The sequence below is a fragment of the Scaptodrosophila lebanonensis genome, unplaced genomic scaffold (genome assembly GCF_003285725.1).
Source record: "Scaptodrosophila lebanonensis strain 11010-0011.00,11010-0021.00 unplaced genomic scaffold, SlebRS2 tig00000024-arrow-pilon, whole genome shotgun sequence".
Lineage (NCBI taxonomy): Eukaryota > Metazoa > Arthropoda > Insecta > Diptera > Drosophilidae > Scaptodrosophila > Scaptodrosophila lebanonensis.
The window spans coordinates 3,453,575-3,473,987 of NW_022060538.1; the positions used below are offsets into that span (position 1 = coordinate 3,453,575).

The 20,413-nt window shown below is 36.6% G+C and overlaps 1 protein-coding gene and 3 non-coding genes across 4 annotated transcripts; 1 reads left to right on the top strand and 3 right to left on the bottom strand.

The window, feature by feature from the left end:
* Positions 1–1,768: 1,768 nt before the first annotated feature.
* On the bottom strand, positions 1,769–2,371 carry LOC115621667. Its single transcript, XM_030515376.1, has one exon. The coding sequence runs from the start codon at positions 2,363–2,365 to the stop codon at positions 1,769–1,771; it is 597 nt and encodes a 198-aa protein (XP_030371236.1). The 5' UTR covers positions 2,366–2,371.
* A 12,307-nt stretch (positions 2,372–14,678) lies between these two features.
* On the bottom strand, positions 14,679–14,760 carry Trnas-gcu. The gene has a single exon. It is a non-coding gene; the product is annotated as a tRNA-Ser (tRNA).
* A 1,050-nt stretch (positions 14,761–15,810) lies between these two features.
* Positions 15,811–15,892, top strand: Trnas-gcu. Its single transcript has one exon. It is a non-coding gene; the product is annotated as a tRNA-Ser (tRNA).
* A 293-nt stretch (positions 15,893–16,185) lies between these two features.
* On the bottom strand, positions 16,186–16,267 carry Trnas-gcu. The gene has a single exon. It is a non-coding gene; the product is annotated as a tRNA-Ser (tRNA).
* Between the last annotated feature and the right edge of the window lie 4,146 nt (positions 16,268–20,413).

Here is a 20,413-nt window from a genome sequence, read left to right on the forward strand (position 1 = left end):
GTATAATGTAATTGCCCAGCTGAGCTTGATGATGATTTAGTGGCTTGTGGCGCTAGTTTTGGATTGAAAGACAGCGGTGACAGTAATTACTTTTACTAAATGGTCTACTCACGAGTTACGAATATCTAAACACACATGTTTTACACAATCGCGGAAAGGTGAAAATTAATAACAGTCTATAGCTGTTACCGAATTGCTACCGAATGTCATTCCACAATAATGAAGTTGACTAATTTGGTCAAAGATTAGACCAAAAGGAACACGAAAATGTTAAAGACGATGTTTTGCTTGACAGACACTTAAACTTTGGAATCATTTAAATCTTCAACTTCGTCTGTTAACTAATTATGCATATTTTTGAGGTTTAAAGTTTTAAGTTGTAAATATTATATTTTGTTTCGTTGCTCATATTTGTAGTGTATTCTAATTTATAATCGAAGATTATTGGAAGGAATTGTTCGTTTATTTGCTTATGATTAAGAATAAAGATTGTAAACACACATTACTTGTGTTTCTTTCTAAGGGAATGTTGCTGTGAATAATCTTGTAAATTTATGAATCAAATTTAAATAATTTAATAATTTGAATTAGTTATTAATTAATTATTACAACAAGAATGGAATGTTAAGGTCGAGGGGGCCTAATTCTTAAATATCCTATACCCACCCACAACAAATATTATTTATTTTAATTAAAGTTTTCGGTAATTTAACAATCGACCTATCAAAATTAAACTTAACATCATGGCAGAAAAGGAATAGCTGGGGCAAAACATTCAAAGAATTACGGAAGTTGTGGAAAATTAATAATATTATTATTAATATAGTTATTATGGAAACACAGAAATTTATACTTTCCCGGTCTGAGGGGAGAATCTGGATACCAAGCTTGGTTATTCTACCTCTCATGCTTTCTGACAGACTCTTGGGAATGTTATGATGAAAACTTTTCATTTATTATTTGAAAAATTAATATATTAATATTAATTACAAATATTTTGAATAATTTCAAGAAGGCAGAACATAACATACTCAATGGATGATATCATTGAGCCAACACTTGAATGGCACTTAACTGTCATGACTGGTTGAGAATCTTCTGAAGAGAACTTTCACTTGCAAAGCTCTTAACCCATTTAATTCACTTAAATATTTATAATTACTATTTTGAGCAATTTAAGAGTTCGTGGCATATGGAAATTTGTTTAAAACTTGATTTTTCCTCGAAATAAAAACCAAAATAAGTAACAATATAAATCAAAGATGAACAGGAAAGGAAGGATTAACAAGAAAGTGGGCTGAATGGGCTGAAAGCATTAATATCCTGTACCCACTCCCATAAAAAACTACAAAAAATTGTTACAAAAAAATAACATTTTTAAATAGATAGAAGAATTAATTTAAAACCATTTAAATAGTGTATAAAGGCACTTTTGTGAACTTCCCTTTTCAAATCCGGTTATCTATATTTCAAAAGTTTCCCACTTCAATAAAGCTACGGGCAGACATGTAAATAATCTGCAGCCAGTACGCTGAAAAAGCAAATTAAGTGATCATTTGCAGTAGACATCTATATTTAGGTATAGAATTCCCATTGGTTTTAATTGAAATAATAAATAATAAATTCGTGACATGCTCGTACTTGTGAAGTTTGACAAATTATCAGCTTGTCCGCCCACACCTCAAGGCGACACGACTCGCCTTTCCCGCTATCGCAAACAACCACTAAATTAATCAAACCGTTCAGTGATCTGTGCTAACTATAATTATTAATAAATAATATTTTTATTGTAATACAATTTAGACTTAAGATTAAGTGGTGTGAGGGCGTGTCTACGCCCCGCATGTGCCACCTGCAGTCGGAAGGGGCGGCCATTGAAATAGTAGTTGTTGCTGTGGTGCTGCACCCGGAAGACCTGGCTCTCCAGGCTGTTCTGATGCTGGCCACCATGACTGGCCAGCGCAGGGTTCAGTTTAGCTGGGATCGGTGCCGTTGTTGTTGCTGGCGTTGTCGCGGTGGGCATGGTTTCCTGCATAATGGGCTTTATTTTCATGGGCTGGTAGTCGTAGCCAATGCCTGGTATATAGCGATAGGGCAGTGGTGGGACGGGTATGTAGTAGATTTTCGAATCCTTCTTCGTTTTCTTCGTTTTGCTGCCGTTCTTGTAGCGTCTCAGATTCAAAGGCTTCGATGTGACCACATAATCCTTATAGATGTTGTCCAACGGCGGACTTTGCACCAGCAGCTTGTTGACCAGTAGGGGCTTGGCGCTGGAGGCCGCTGTCATGTCCACGATGCTGCTCAGTGTGGGCATGGGTATGTTGTATGAGTAGGTGGCTGTAAAACGGGGCGTGGCAAGCACCATGAGTACTAGCAGCCAGCTAAAAATCAGTTGTGCCGGCGCAGGCATGCTGTAAAGAGAGTAATAAAGAAAAGAGATAGGGTCAGAAATTCACAAATACATATACAATATGTATGTATATAAAAAGCAAATAATTGTCAATAAAGCTGCGAAGAACGAAAGTGTCAATCGACATGTCCATGTCCATAAAAGTTCGCGACCAACGCCCACCTTTGAAATCGTTTTAAATGCGCTTGAATTGCTTCAATGCTTCAAAGTTTGATTGATGGGCCGGCCTGTCGGACAGTCTGTCCAAAAAGGGGCAAACAAACCTCAACAAATACATTGCTTTTCTGCCAGTCATATGCGTATAATTTAATACATACATTACAAAATAAATAAATCGTTTGCGCCCATCAAAGCGTGAAATATCTTACGTTAACGTCGCCTCGTATCTGAACAAATCTGCTCGATTCTGTGCAGTTTCTCACGTTCATGGGGACAGTTGGAAAAACGAAAACAAACGCGTTTTTTTTAAACACTTTTTATTTGCTATTCGATTTAAATAAACGTATTTAATGTGCGCTAATCAAAGCGCTCAATGCGCCAACGCTGCTGCCGCGCGCTGCTGATGTCGACGCAGCGTCGACGTTGACGTTGACCGAGCAATTAAGCTAATGAGCGCGGCAAGCGCCATCTGGCGGCGCAATATTTCAACGCTTCAGTGATTGATGAGCGTGCAAAACGAAATTGATTAAAAACAGCAGCCTAAACGATTTCGATTTAAAAACGACAAGCCTAATAATATGTTTGGTGGCCGAGGGGCTGAACCGACGGGGCGGGTCTAGACAGACACAAGCCTCTTCTTCTTCGCCCTGCTATGCAAATTTTTTATTCAAAAAAAAGTTCGTACATATTCTAAGCACTAGCCAAATATATATTTGATAGGTTCTATTACTTTAATGTGTCTATGTCTGGCGATTGCAGAAACGCCCTCGGAACCCCTTTAACCTCGCCTTGAACGCAATCTTGATGGCAGCGGGATCGTCTGGCCATAAGATAAATGACAAGAGATTGTTTTTAGCCACTATGTGGTAGTGTCGGATTGCAAACGAATAAATGTGCCATCATGAAAAATGAGCAGATCACCTCAAAGCTCATTGACTTTGTGTGGCACTAGAGGAGACTGCGATTAATCTGTTTTCCATTTAATTAAGTATAGGATGAAATGATTTGATATATCGAGTGAGCTGCAAAGTGTGTCGAATCGAACGCACGTGCCAAAAGCCATTCAACTCTCCAGCGAAAATACTAAACGAAATATTAACTGCCTACTTGTTCATTAAACAACTTATTCTAGTGACGTTCCGGCGCTCTAATTTACATATTTTTGTATTCTAAAGAGTCACTAATGAGCCCCGCCAACTAACTCAATCGAAATCTTCCCAGGCCGCTAACCAACCAACACAACTATTTAATGAGTTGTCCACCAGTTGCCGGCAAAATAATCCGAGCTTTGTTCTTTCGTTCTCTCTTGAATGCGTGTTCTGTTTGCCACTCAAGGTCGCCTCCTTGTTCGTTGCCAATAATTAGTCACAAATACAACTAACTCATCTTTAGGTTGGAATTCATAAACAGGCGAGTGAAAACTCTTAAGTTAAATACACCTAATTCTGTTTTTACACGGTAGAATGTTCCAGAAACAACCGTGTAAAAAAAGACATTGATCATAAGCAAAAATAGGTGATTGGTTCCTTATCTCTAAAGAAATATATATGAAAATTTTGTTGTATCAAAATCGTGTAAAGAAAGACCGTGTAAAAACAGAATTAGGTATGCTACTAGATGTGGGATACCGTTTTCACAACTGTATTATATTTAAATAAGAGTGCTTCATTCCATGGATGTGAAATGAGAAGTCAAACAGAGCATATGTTTCTTCTTAATTTAGTCCCTGAATAGGTGTGTATATTTTTAGATATATATATATATAGTTTGTACACAGGAAAGTCCAACATGTAGTTGTCCATGTGAGAAGCAATGTCTGTTTAATTACGGTCCCCAATCGAATTGGAAATTTTAATATTTGAGTTGAAAGAAAAAAAAAGAGCGTATCGGTTGGGATCATCTGAATTCACCTTTGAAAGGTCCCATCCAGATTTAATATTATGTAATATTAGAGATTAGCATTAAAGCCAAAAATGTAAAGGTATTAATAACACTATAACATTCAAAAATGATTTAATGGTGTGTACGAAATTAAAATTTCGTTAGGTGAAAATTAAATACACCTTATTCTGTATTTACACGCTTTTGATTTAACAGGTTTTGAAAATTAAAAATTGTATGTATGGTTACATTTGGAACGATTCAAAATATTTTTTTTTTTGTTTACACGACTTTTTCTGGAACCAATCTACCGTGTAAAAACAGTATTAGTTATACAATACAATACAAATGCATACAAATATATAAATATTCAATGCAAAATTAAATAATATTAAATAACTTCTTTGGGAGCAATGTTTTTCCTCTGTGGGTTTCCCTTTAAAATAGAGTGGAATCAACAGTTCCTATAATAATTTAATAGAAATAAAATATGGTACTAAAGTATCCAACACATTTCTTCTAGTGGTTTCTTAAAAACGAATCCAATAATTCATAAGACCGTTGGAAAACTGTGTACCCCCGTTTATACAGAGGCTGTTTCTGAAAAGGCTGCCTGTAGAAAAGAACGATTCTCTCAAGACTACTTAACAACCCTCCTCTGCGTATTACACATACTTTATATAATTAAATATGCTGTTGCTATAGTGTATAGATAATGTTGCAATTGTTTTCTCAAGAACGAAAGACTTAGACAACGAACTTGTGCCATCCATTATATCCATTAATTATATTTTTGCATATTGTTATGGCTGGCAAATAATAACTGGCTATTTTTATGCAGTCTTTAAGTTAAACTCACATTAAATGACGCTTAAATGCAGCTGCAGCCGAGCAAGTTCGCTTTTATAGCTGTTGATTATGATAATTATTTGATGGGCAATCAATTACATGAGAGCTGTATAGTCCTTCAGTTACAGATGAGTTGTGCTTTTGTTTGCTTAATTTATTAATTTAAATAGCTTCGTTTGTTTGGCGTAATCTCATAATTTGTTTTATCTTTAATTCGTAAAATATAAAATTGTTTGTTTATTTGATTAATTCTCGTATGTTTTATATTTTTTGAAAGTCGCTTTTCACTTGTAAGCTTAGTAGTTATTATTATAGTTTGTTTTATATTTTGTTCACAAAACGTTTTCGACTCCTGCACTGCTTTACCGACGCGCCGAGGTGTGTACGCCACGAAGAGCGGCAAATAAATGATCTGCGGACGGTAATTTGTTTTTCTTAAAACAAAAATCATTTGGCCGGTCTCAGTTGCGTCGCTGCCGTTGCCGCTGCCGCTGCTACTGTCGACGTCATGAACAGTGTGCCGGCCTGTTGGCGTGCCAATCTCTCTCTATGTAAGTGTGTGTGTGCCATAAGTTTTATTGTGTTGCGGGGTCCGAGGCTCTGAGACTCTGACCAGGTAGCCAAGTTGCTGCCAATGATCTTGATGACGAGTGACGCTGAGTGGAGCTGGAGTGCATAAATTTGCCACTTTATTGTTACTTACTTACTGTTACAGTTTGCTTTTGCACTTTGTGGGTTTTACTCTTAGTCTTACCTGCCATCTGCTTGACAAATCCACAGTCCCCCCACCAGACCCGGACAGTGGGCTCTCTGCCTTGTCAACCGAATTGATTCATTCCAATAGCTGACAGGTCTGCACTTGTTGGAAAGTGTCAGACCGAGCGATCGAACGGCAATGCAGGAAATTCAATATCATCTGCCCGTCAGCTTTGTAGCGAGCGCTACTCGATTAAATTACACCTAACTAAGAATACAGACTGCCCTGTGAGGCTGTCCCCAGCAGCTTCACGGCCTTTTGTTTTTGCGATTTGTGCACAAATTAGTTACAAATGAACCTACGACAACAACGGAGGGTGGGCCTCGCCCTCGGCCACCAAACTGGCTGTGGTAACACGAAGCTGCCATGAGAATTTATTGACAGGCCAGCGCACGCCATCGAGTTGGACTATCCATCCAGTCATCCATCCAGCAATCTGTATCTGCTGTTGTGCGTGTACCGCTTTAAGGGCTTTGCGTAATTTAATTGGCGCCTTCTTGCCGTGGGCTCCATGAAAATTATTAACTATTTCTTTAAATGCCATTGCGTGTGCCTGAAAATATCTGGAGGGCCAATGTTTAAACAAAGTGTTGACCATTTTCGTTGCTCCGTTGACTGACCTCTGAGAGTGCCTGAGCTTTGACCTACTGCACGAATCCAAAAGGGAAAGCTTAAGTGCAAGTGTTGACCCCTGACCTTTCAGATCGGGACGAGGTTAGATAAGGCTTTTACAGGTAGATTGACACACTCCCTATAAGATCTGTGTAAATACTACTTTTGGCTATATTATGTGATTTAGTTTGAAAAGTGTAAAAACTTTAATCTATAAAAAAGCTATATACTATGATGTATCGTATCAACGACCCTATTTGTAAAATTAATCTGCAGGACGATCTAAGCTGCTTGCAGCTAAAGCGCTTGATTAATAGCAGCTTAATAGCTCAATTCATAATTATATTACTTCTACTACATACATATTCGTGTGCTATAATTATAATTTAAAGTTATATTTATCAATCAAATTTGGCAATTACTTCCATTTAGTGCTTATTTTTAAAGTTTCCAAATCGGGGCATCCGAATATATGATTATGGTGTACAGTTATTTGCAGTGCAAATTAAAGCAGTTTCCAAGCAGTGCTGGACAATCCGTAAGGGGTTCTTTTAATGCTAGAAAGCCTCGTGTTAAGCGAAATCGTGTTAAAAATAGTCTGACTTCATATAAAATATGGGGTTACGTTCTTGGATTTTAACAAATGCACAAAACAATATTTTTTCTTGTTTAAATTTCCGCTCTTTTTAAGGTCTAAACATTTCCAAAATTAACAAAAAGTTACTCCAAATGTTGAATACTTATCATTAACATTAAGAATGCTGCTTTATATAAAATTGCCATTGGCATTTAATATAATTATAAGCCGTTTTCGTGCTACACATTTGTATTGCTTGGGTCGTCCTCCTGCCTGAAAAAGGGTTTGCGATTGTTTATTGGCTTTTAACGTATTTTTGTAGTACACTCTATAAAGTAAAAGTATTGTTTTCAAGTCTCTTATTAACTGGAATGGTCTTCTTTTCTATCGTGTACGAACGAGGTTTTCAGCGTGTTAAAAGAGAAAAGGCAGTACATTTTTAAATTTAAAAGAGGTCGTGTTAAGCTAGAGCTAGGTGTATTTCTTGCTTAAATTATTCTTAACTTATAAACGGACGAATGAAAATATATTCTTGTGACTAATATGGTTATAACAATCAATAAAATGTATACTTTAAAATGTTGAAAAAAGGTTTATTAATACTACATACCAGTATCTAAACATTACTTCAAGCAACGAAATATTGAAACACAAGTCCATGTTATTTTCATGTCCAAAAGTTATAATGTTTTTATAGAAACGAGAGGACCTTTTTCTTAACAACAATTTTAAAATAGTTAATAAATATTTTATAGAAAGCTATAACTGTAATGTGAATGAACATCTTGGCTTCAAAATATATATTTATTCCAATTTCTGGTTTGTCAAAATGCAACAATTAGTTGTATTCTTCGATATTTAAATCTGGTGTGTTTATATTCTCAGAGTTTTGCACAATTGGCACATTTTATTTATTTATTTATGTCAACAACCATTGATTGTCGACATAGGAGGAAAATTTATAAAAAGCATCTTATAAGCTAGAAAAGCCTAAGAAGGAGAAATCTAATCAAATTACAATAATATCTAATTAGCATCAAATGGAGGGCTTAAAAAATTAATTCAGCCTAGTTATAATGGTTTTAAACGATTTTTTTCAGGTCTACAAAATACTTGTCAGATGTCAATATGAATGAACAATAAACAACCAATAGCTAGACTTCATCTGAGTATTTGCTAATCGTATGCTAAAAGAAATAAAAGCCTAGCTGTGCTTTAAGAATTGAAAACTGTTGGCACTTCGCTACAAATTAATGAATACTGATCTAAAATTTGTTTCTTCAATTTGTTTCCTAAAGTAGCAGCTTTATAAGACACTCGCTATTTCTTAGTATTATCAATAATGTCTAGCATTAAGGCTTTTCCGCTTTTTGCATTATGACATTTGATGTACAATCACTTCCCTTGTGCATAGCTTTTATTTTGGCTAATTGCTGCAACAGGTCGTATGCTTAATGCTAATTTTATGTCATTCCTAGCCGTATAATTGCTGCTAATTAAAGCAAGTAGAGACAACTAATTTGGTTACATGCCGCTTTCATGCTGTAACACTTTCAAGATGTTTGTTTACATAATCTCTCTCCATTATTGCGGCCATTGTTGGTCACTTTCCCACACGACGCACGCTCCGATCTTTCACCAACCCCGACCTTAAATGTCTAGTTCGCAGTACGCGTTAATTTCTGTAAAATCCAGTGAGGCTAGGCACCTATTTGCTTGCAGGGACAAACAAATGACATAACCAGCAAACGACTCAATTGCCCAGCAATCAAAACACCTTCAAATATTAATTAGCCGAGAAGCTATTAGAGGCCTATGGCCCCGACCCCCCTCCTCCAAGTCCCACAAAAAGTGTGTGTTGAAGTGTGTAATTCTTGCTTGTGTGTCTGTCCCACTAGTTGGGCATCTTTCAGAGTAAAACAGCACGCATCTGTTATAGAAACAAGCATGTTGGCATAATTGTTGACAATTAGAGAACAAATACTCGTACAACGAATGGACGAATGGACAGGTGGACCGGTGGAGAGGTGGACGGCCAAACGCAGAGTCGCACAAATCACGAACAAGCTGTAAATGTTCATCAAGATATATGCCTACACTGGGAGAAAAAGTCATACTACACTCTAACATAATACATCTCAATCTAAGAAAACAAATTTATCCCTACCCTTCAATCTTCATATCTTTAAAAGAATTTTAGAAAACGTTTTATAAGTTTTACATCATTAGCAGAGAGAGAACCCCGAGTTCATCATCTTCATATCTTTAAAAGAATTTTAGAAAAGTTCTATAAATTGTACATCATTAGCAATCTTTAGAACTGTGGTTAGAAAACCCCGAGGTCATCATCTTCATATCTTTAAAAGAATTTTAGAAAACGTTTTATAAATTTTACATCATTAGCAATCCTTAGAACTGTGGTTAGAAAACCCCGAGGTCATCATCTTCATATCTTTAAAAGAATTTTAGAAAAGTTCTATAAATTTTACATCATTAGCAATTCTTAGAACTGCCCTTAGAGAACCCCAAGGTCATCATCTTCATATCTTTAAAAGAATTTTAGAAAACTTTTTATAAATTTTACATGATTAGCAATCCTTAGAACTGTGCTTAGAGAACCGCGAGGTGATCATCTTCATATCTTTAAAAGAATTTTGGAAAACGATCTATAAATTGTACATCTCTAGGATTTCTTAGAACTGTGCTTAGAGAACCCCGAGGTCATCATCTTCATATCTTTAAAAGAATTTTGGAAAACGATCTATAAACTTTACATCATTAGCAATCCTTAGAACTGTGCTTAGAGAACCCCGAGGTCATCATCTCTGATGATGCTCCATCGCCAATCTGTTGCCATCCTCCTTTGAATCGTTTTTCCTTGCGTGACATGTCGGTTCTATCAAGACTCTTCATTACAGGGTTTTTTCCACTAGCATCTTGCCAAGACCGCTGAGAAGGCACCAAGGGAAAGAAGTAGCTGATTTGATCAAACAACTAGAGCCATCAACATGTTTGTATAATTCCAATATTAACGAAAAGATAAAAATTCAGCAAAATACTTGTATTAGTTTCCTAGTTAACCAAAAGCTTGAACGGTATCGTAACTGCCTAAATGATGGAATGAGAAATGAGTAGACACTTATAGAATTCTTAGTTTTGTCCTTTATAATAGTTTCTATAATATTAGAGTAAAGATATTTTATTTAGAAAGAAGAAGAAGAAAAAGTTGGGATAAGTTTATTTAGGTATTTTGGAATCAAATTTCAGTTTGATAATCAAAGCTATATAGAATTCTAGAGGAAAACAACTATGCCGAGAGATACAAGAACTGCTACCAATACGTTTTGTGTTGGGCATATATCTGATTAATAGCTTCGTCTATGATCCAGTTAAATGATTTATCAGTTCATTATTAAATTGCTTCTTCATTGGAAAGTCTCTATTTTTCAGTTTCTGAAAGCGTTTTTGTAATTCGAAGAACTCTGACGATCTGCTGGCACGACTTTAACGTTCTATTCGTTTTTGTAATAGTATTCTAAAGAAATAGGTATTGGACGAATTAAATTAGGCACCTCTTTCTTGCAGTGTATGTAAGCTTCGTGTATCTGTAGCTGTATCTTTATCTGTGTGTGAATTAAGTTTTGAATTATTAAGAGTAATATGTTTAATACTGACGGAAGCAATATAGATAGATGGCGTACGGCGTCAGGCGACTGCCAGTTGCCAAGTCTGCTGTGGTTTTCATTGTTGTTGTTGTCGTTGTGGCTGTTAGCCATCAACGAAGAGCAGCGCCCCGTACATTGGCTCGTTGACTGTCTGGCCTGCGATATGTTGGCCTGGCTTTCTGGCTCAGAATGAATGAATGAATGAATGACAAGCAAGACAGTGGAGACAGAGACTTCAAGTTGGACTTGGAGCTTACACCATAACTGAAGCTGACGCTGAAGTTGAGTTTAAGAGTTGGCGCTTGCGTGTTGAGCTTCTGAATTAAAGGTTTTTAAGCAATAGTCTCAGGCAGTCTCGTTGGCCATTTACATGGCTAACGTTTTAATTAGCCAAGGCGAGGCGAGGCGCGCGCTCACTTAGATGGCCGGCCAATGATAAGCTGGAACACCCACAGTTAGCGCGTCCGCGTCCGCGTCACTTACTCGAGTAAGCCCCTCTTTGCAAGGCTTAATTATAGCTAACGTTTTATTGTCGACAAATTCTGCAATTTAATCGAATTTGTCATCGGGAGGGTTCGTTAAACCCATTCGCCTGAAACTGAACTAAGCCCGACTGAATCATCGAGTGTGCGCATGCGCGTGCTCGTGCGCATGCTCATGCGTGTCTCTGCCTTTGTTTTGGGCACTTGGCATGCCGATTTGCCATTTCATATCGCGGGACTTTCGCAGACTCGATGATTAGCCACTTATGCAATGCTAAAAATCTCAACCTGACGCTTTGTTTGGACGCTGTGGTCCACTCTGGTTCGATTCGCTGCATTCGCTGCAGTTTCTGTGTAAATCTCAATTGGGGTCAGTCGCAGACGCTGCTCCGCGCTTGCCAATGCCAATTACGACTTTCATCGAAAGTAAAATATTTGTAGATCACACGAAAGAAAATGTAACGAAAGGAAAAGAGGCAACGGCAACGGCAACACCAATAACAGCAGCAAGAGCAACGGCAGCGCTAAAGCCGCAAATTCAATATTTACTCATCGGCTCATTGTCGTAGCAGAGCTGGGTAAGTATAGTAAGCTCGTAGTACCCACTCGTACATGTAATTTCTTTCGTTCATATTATTTTTTGTGAAAGTGCTAACTGACCACAGGAAAAGGTTAAATGGGCGGTCGATAGGCGCTGAAGCGTGCCCTAATTTTCAAAGATGTAGGGTGATTGGCAGTGGGTCGCGAATTGTGTCTATTGAGTCATAACGAATCGAACGAACTGAAGAGCTCCTCCAAATGGAGCTCTTCACGCTTTGAGTGCAGGTAGATATACATACACACACACTATATGTATGTATGTACATAAAAAATAAATGTATATGCAAATAGCGCAAGCCAAGTAGAACCTCTATTGCGTTTGTGGGAATCCCCTGCGGTTGTTTTTAAAAAGAACGAATCAAGTGCCAACATATTCCTAGTTGCAACAATACTATAACGAAATGCTAAAAATATGCCTTAAAGCTCACATTTCAGAGTCAATTTATAATTTTAAATTAATACTGTAAAGGCATTTCACTTAGTTTTAAGATCATTTAAGAGAAAAACGGCGTGGACTTTTTCAATTCTTAAAGATAAGTTTTATTATTTATTATTATGATTGATCGATTCGATTTCCAAACGTGGGACAATTAGTGGTTAGTTAGTCAATATTTATTTAAAACATAAAAACCTTCTGTACAAAGTAAATAGTTAGAAGAAAAAAACTTTAGAAAATAGTACATACAGATTTTCATTGATTTAATCATTCAATACCCACAAAATTAAAAGATATGTATATATTTATAAGTTCGACAAAAAAGCTGTCGATGTAAAAAAAGAAAATCAATATATTGTAAATAAAATAAATAAAACTTAAGCATACAAAAGCGTCTATAAATTACAGAGACGTTATTAGACCTAACAAAAACGAAATGGATATGAAAACATAGCAATAAAAGATAATGAAGAAAAATGATAGGATTCTACAAAGCTATAGAAGAATTTGGTCAATATTCTTTGTTGTTAATAAAATGTTCGCGGCACTCAAATTTGGTTATACGAGTACAGTGAAAACTCCCTTATTGGACACCTCTTCTATCCGCACACTCTCTTCGGTGGACGCTTTTTCTAAAACATTCGATCGTGGTATAAAGTATTTAAGTATCCCCTTAAGCGGATACTTCGCTTAGGCGGACAAAAATTGGCTGACCGTACAAGTAAGTGTCCAGCCAAGAGAGTTTTCACTGTATATTTGTAAACATAAAAGCAGATACTCGTATAACCTTGGTTGGTGCCTGTGATGGCAGAAATTTGTTAATCCTTTGGGTGTGTGTGTGTCAAAAAATGAAACTATTGATTAAATAGTGTACGATGCACTTAAAAAATAATGTATGCATATGATCAATGAAAAAATTCAATAAATCCAAGTCAGTTTCATTTTAAGGCGAAATAGTGCGTCATAATAATGAACGGGGTTACTTTATATGGCAACATTTTTGTAGGCCCCCCCTGCGTACGCCCTTGTATGCCACCGTTAATAAGTAGAAGCGACGTTTGGGAAAATAGTATCTTAAGATAGATAAGACACAGAAATCAACATATCCTTTTCACAAGATTGCTATTATTGATTTTCTAATTAATAAATAATCCAGATACGCTCTTCTCCAAATCCATACGCTTTCCAATTTTGGTTAATTAGAGCAACTTCCCTCACGTCGCATCGTTTGCCACAAATTCTTTGTCTGTTCGCAATTAGTGATGAAGACATTTATATTATGTATTAATTGCAAACCAGTTGGCAATAAAAAAGAAAACCACCCGAAACATCAGCGGAATGGAAAATGTAGTACTCGTATGCGAGTACAAGTATATAAATAGTTGGCGAGTCTATTTTATAAAAGCCAATGTATTAAATGCATTAATTAGTCGTCGCAAATGACTGAAAAAGAAATCAAATGAAATGAAATTGCGTTAATTGCTCCTTTGCTTTTTATTGTTTGCAACCATTAACTATTATTTCAATTGGCTCTTAACTGTGGGGATGTGTGTGTGGCTGCCTTAAACGTTGCGCCTACGGCCGCTTGAAGCTGGCGAATATTATTGCTATTATTTTAGATTTTTTGCAATTCACACGACGTCGACGACGTCTGCCTCTGACCTTGACAGCCTTGGCAACAGCGGAGAGGCTCTTAAGCCCTACACACACGGCTTTCACGGTCAATGTCAATAAACTTAAATTCTCGTGAATCCATCCGGCTCCCAGCAGCCGGCAATTGCTCCCCCACACGTATCAGAGAGTAACGAGCGTGCCGATGCCCGTGGGCAGCCTATTACCAACACCAGCAGCGATCAAACAGCCATCATCTCCAACGGATGCCACAGCAGCCGGACCAGCAGACCTGCGGACCAGCGTACCGGCGGCAGCCACACTTAACTTGTTATCAATGTATCTATTTTCATTTGGTTTATATAGCTGGCTGGCCTGGCTCTGCAGCCAGCCACTAGTATCATACGAAGGGCAATAAAAGTTTAATTTCAATTGAAATGAGATAGCTATCTAGCGTTTAAAAGCGAACTGGATGCCGGTTTAATGATCTATATACTCTTTTATTTCATTGTTGTACATGTGCATTTTATGTCCGAAAAAATGATATTATTTGGTAAGCATGGGAATTATTCACTTCATGGGCGTTATCATGCGTTTGGGCATTAACAAAAAATATTATAAAAAAGCAAAAATACTGCTCGACGAGGATGGGATTCGAACCCACGCGTGCAGAGCACATTGGATTAGCAGTCCAACGCCTTAACCTCTCGGCCACCTCGTCATTTGCGGCCTTGACGACAAATTCACTACTCACAGCGCGGATTTCTCAGCGGGCATGCTGTGGTGATTATAGACAGTGTGCGAGGCAACAGCAGCACAAGTGGTTGTTAATACTTACGGCAATGCAATAGGTGGAAAAAGGATGGCATAGTATCCCAACACGACGTAGCTAATAACACAACCAACAGTAAATGCACCATGCTCTGCGTTATCGACGCGAAACCATTCAGTTACGAAAGCAGTCGTTTTATTTAACTAAAAATGTTGATAAGAATTATTATGAATTAATTGATGATGGACTGGCACAAAATAATTATTTCCTGGAAATTAAAAATGACACCGAAACGTGAAAATGGATCTTTATGGAAATCATATACAGTCGACTCTCGTTAATTCAAAACTAGAGAAACTCCTAAAATATTACGAATTTGTGACAGAAAATAAATAAATAAAACGAATTATTAAGTGTTGTTCAATTATTCGATGAGTTCGAATTAACGCGTCGTTTTGTTATATAGCAATGATTTTTTCGTTCAATTTCAATTTCAATTATAGATACGTTCGAATTATCGCAGGTTTGAATTAACGAGAGTCGACTGTATTTGGACATTTTTGAAATAAAAAGTTAATTGTTATGTGTTTATAATCGGCTCTTTATTATTAATGCATAATATGTTGACATTGAACAGAATATTATTGACCAATAAACACATAGTATGAGATGGTACTAATGTTTGCTTAATGCTGATAAGTACATTTTATTGTTTAGAAATAAAATACTGCAAACAATAATTCTTGATTTAATGCATTTGGGCTTATAGAGGGAAATTAAAAGAGAGAAGATATTTTCCAAACAGACTTCTTTTGTATGGCTGTATAGTTTTGTAATTGCATCAGAGCTAATAAATAAATAATAACTCATTTATTTAAGCACTCTATCATTTTTGTCACAAGAAGAATTTTGCAAAGTAAATATACTGCTTAGTGTCGGTAAGAAGGTGCTTTTCTGTTTCCGCTAACTAGAAGCAATTGTAGCACCGCTAGGTAGGAAGACGAGGTGGCCGAGTGGTTAAGGCGTTGGACTGCTAATCCAATGTGCTCTGCACGCGTGGGTTCGAATCCCATCCTCGTCGATATATTTTTTTGTAGGGGAGGTGATAAGGAAATCAATGCAAATATTATAAACTACTATTATTAAATAAATTGGCAATAAACAGAATGAATTATAAAATAAATATTAGTAATTTGCAAATAATTGTGTATTGAAAACTTGAAGCAATAAAGCAATCTTGTGTATATAATAGTAGTGGTGTTTAAATAAAAGCTTTTATGTAGACAATTAGCTATTGCACAGATTCGTAGGTATTTTTTAAAAATATGCGTAAAACAGTTACATAAAGTTGGTGGTGGTAAAAATAGTCAGATGCGACGAGGATGGGATTCGAACCCACGCGTGCAGAGCACATTGGATTAGCAGTCCAACGCCTTAACCACTCGGCCACCTCGTCCTACATAGTTCTGGTGGTTCAATGGGTTGTCTAAGCTCCAGACAAGAACAAGAATGAGTTCGCCGATTCGTTGTTTGTTTAAAACAATTCTTAATAACTGTGTCAATACAAACCTACTTAATGGGAGTACGTCAATACTCATATAAATATAGAAGTGCTTGCTGCGCCACTCTAGGCCAGATCTGCCGTTAAAGAAAGTAGCCGGACGCTACGTGTTGCGGCAGCTCGAGTGTCCCGGCTTAAGAGCTGGGGCCCTTCTGTTTGTTCATGGAATATCTATTTGCCGAATAAATTATTAGGCGCTACCATCCCCCCGAAACCAGAAAAGGTTCCTCGAGATTTGGGCACTTTATTTCGATCGTGCTTCTGCTGACCTACTTTGTTGTTCTTGGCTTGATCTTCTGCTGTTTGAGCAGCGAGATGAGTTCGATGTAAAAAACAAAAGTGGTTTACTTTAGATGAGGCATGGCTCGTGCGTCTTGGATGGCCAACGTAGCGTTCCTTCGATGATTCAATATGAAAGCTGATTACTTACAATCACAACAACAACAATAAGTACAATAATGCCAGCAACAGCAACAAAAACAATGCAAAAACTGTCATCAGCACATGCCGAGCTGCCCGGTGTTAATGAACCTTTGTAGTTGTTTACGTTCCACAGATGACAACGACTCCTAACGCCTTGTACAGTCCAAACAAGTAATAACGAAATGCAGTCAGTCGCTTTGATTAGACCTTCTTATTTTTGGATTACTTAATTAATAAATATACATACTTCAGTGTTAGAAAAAAAAGCTCCTCCCTCGTTTTTTTAAAGTCATTTGCGAAGCATCTCAGATGTACATACAAATATTATTACTATCAAAATATTATCAACAAATTAAAAAGTAACTAGATGGAAATATGTAAATCCAACTGTAGGATATTTGAATACTATGTCTAGGTTCATGAAGATAAAATAGTAATTGCTTGTTCTTTAGCTTCCGAAAGACCATTACAACTGGTAATGTTTTAAATTTTAAGAAAGGTGAGTTCATGTTGGGAGAGATTTTTTTAAATTCTAAAATTCTGAACATTTTGCAGGCAAGTGAGCTTCTATGAATGAAAATTCTTTCATTCTGAATTTTTTTTAGAATTCATATAATACATATATTAATGAAAATATGTATTTGTGGAATGAAACGGTTGAGAAACAAGATTTGAAGAAGATTGCCATTTTAAAATAGACGCTAGTTTTGGGGAAAGCAATTGTTTCGAAGTTGATTAACTTCGTGGCTCGAATCGATTTAATCGATGTGAAACATCGATTCGTTTTTAGAGAGTCGATTAATCATATAAAATCAATTGCATACCCAAATTTGCAAACTATTACTTGAAATTGTAGCTAACCTTATCGAAAACGACAATAAAAATTAATTTTTTTCGGCTTTACGATTAATCGATTTTATTTTTGGGAAAAAAATCGAAAAAGATCGTCAGACAACATCGACTATTTTGCAGCCCAGGCAAATACATTTTTACAGCAAAATGAATGACCAATAGGAGAGCACCAAGTTTGTTTACATTTCATATTTTACTGTTAGATTCATGCTCGCATCATCATACCACAGCTGATTTTTGTTTATATTCATAATTTCAATTTCGCCAGCAGGTCTACTTGCTGTTCATTTATGTGCGCCTATTACCATGCTATTGGTGTACTTGGGAAACGTATTTCGGCTTTAAAAATCACCGAAACTGGACAAAAAAATCTATTCAAAATCATAAACTACTAGGTAGTCATAAATCAGGAGAAAGCAAATCAACTGCTTACGATTGCGTGATTATTTTAATTTTTAATCGGAAGCACAACAACAGCATCTGCAACAAAAATCACCGGTAGAGTTATGAGTAAATTCTATGGAAAAACTATCAACAACACACGCACTACGTGTATTTTGTTTTTGCATCAGTCTGCTTGTGTTACAGAAAAGGTTGTAGTTCGAGCCGCCAAAACCCTGACGTAAGAAGTTTCACTTCAAAAAAATGCGAATTCGGAAAACGAAAATTTCACAAATAGGAAGAGAGCCGGAATAGCAATCGGTTTCTTTTGGAGAGTATTGGAATATGATCATATATCGCCACTTGAATGAAAACTACGAATCAAATATAAATTTCACATATTTTGCAGTTCTAGTATATTTGATGATTCGAACAAAATAACGCTGCAAAGATGTACTAAATCGGCTTTATTATAAATTCTTCATAGAGAAGTTTGGCTGTCTGCGGGATCGTTAGGAAAGTGGCCGAGGTTGATGATCAGAAGGCACGCGCAGGCGCAGCTTGGTTTATATTTAGCGTTCGGCCACTGTAAACAGACAATCAGAAAAGGCCTGGATAGTGCCAGTCACGTGCACAAGGACATTCCAAGGCTAATTACGCTGAGCCACGCAGGCGCAGGCCGAGCTTTGGAGGCTGCTCCTCTGCTCCTCCATTGGCGTCCGTCGCTTTGTTTGACAGTTGGCACCAGGCTTGGCCCGCCGGCTTGGCTTTATTATAACACCACCCGTTCATTATTGTTGCAGTTGCCGTTGTTGTCGTCGGACTTGTTGCCACATTCTGCAATCTGCCGCATGTATCTTTTGCATCTTGCAGCTACTGCGTGGCTGTTGCCGCGTCTGTCGCATATTTCGATACACGTTAGTACAAGTATCTGTGTAGGTATCCGATCGTGTACTCGGATGGAGGGGCCACTCGCTTAATTAGCTGAGTAATTTATTATTGGTTTAATCTTGCTTTGCATAAATTTTATTAGGCCCGGCAGGCAGTCGGCCGCCTTTGCAATTGACAAATTCACAAACTTTCTTACATAATGCCATTTTTAGTTGTGATTAGTTTGGAAGCGATGTCAGCTGCCAAGAGCGGCGCCATATCTGTCGGTCTGTTTGTCCATAAAATCAACATAAATATGCCAGGAAACTGTGGAGCAAATCTACACTTCTGCACTAACAAATTTATTTTCAACTATTAAATTCAATTATAAATAAACAAAGAGTTTTGATTATGCATTATAATGTCCTTTAACCTTGCTGCGGCGTATGCGTACTTCAAACAGACCAAATGTGTTTCAAATCAGCGTTTCTTAAGTTGAGCTCAGACTCCCGTTTCTTTATTTCGTATGGACAGATATTATCTTTTTTATGCTGCTCTCTGAGTGTTTTCATGATCAAAGGCCCAACAGGTTTTTGTTATTTGATGTTTTGCAAACAGAATCTTTAGAATAGAATGTGAAGTTTATGAATAATCGGAACCGAATTGTATACACCCTGGTCTTGGTGAACAAAAAATGCAATGTAAAAATAGTTGAGTTTATTTAAAATATATATTTTTTAAAAGGAACACTATTTGAAATGAAATTTGGCAGCAATGCACAGCCACTGCTTAACACTGCTTGTTTATGAAATAGTTAACAACTGCTTATTAGTTTTCAACAGCTTGGGAAAGGTTTGTGTTTTTCATAAAAGTTTAACAATAATATGTGAAACTGTCTGTCATTTCGGATGTTAGAATTGAGCTAGTATTTCCGTAAATTGCTCTTTGTTGCCCTTGAAAGTATATGCTTGCTAAAATTAGCAAAATTCCAGCTCATTTATAGTGTATAAAAAAGAAAAACTTGTCCTTTTTAAATTAAGTTAAATACATTTATAGAATACTCCCTATCTTATACACAACTTGTTAGGCGGTTAGTGAATATTTATGCATAGTAAGATATGAAAGGTCTCATTTATGGATAGGGTATACACATAACTATAAAATGTTATTTCTCTATTTCCATAAATACAACATTACAAATTAGTTGCTACCGTTGCCACTTTCTTTTTCGTGATGTAGTTTTTAATAGAAATACAAATGTTTTCGCTGTGTATATTGTCTAGCGTAAGACTAAGAACTTAGAGATATGCTATTCCATTAAATAAACGAATATTGTACATACAAGTATATCGATACAAAAGTTTAACAATTATGTGGTAGCATTATCAAAATATTACGTTACATAATTATTATTTTTTGATTGAAGATTAGTTATATTAAACAAATTCTTGTAAATAACTAAATATTTTAACCTTGAAGTCCATATTTTAAAGCCCAACCCCAGTCGACGAATAA

Bases quoted from the DNA above. Each gene is read 5' to 3' on its own strand.
- LOC115621667 (XM_030515376.1), bottom strand. From the start codon at position 2,365: ATGGTGCTTGCCACGCCCCGTTTTACAGCCACCTACTCATACAACATA.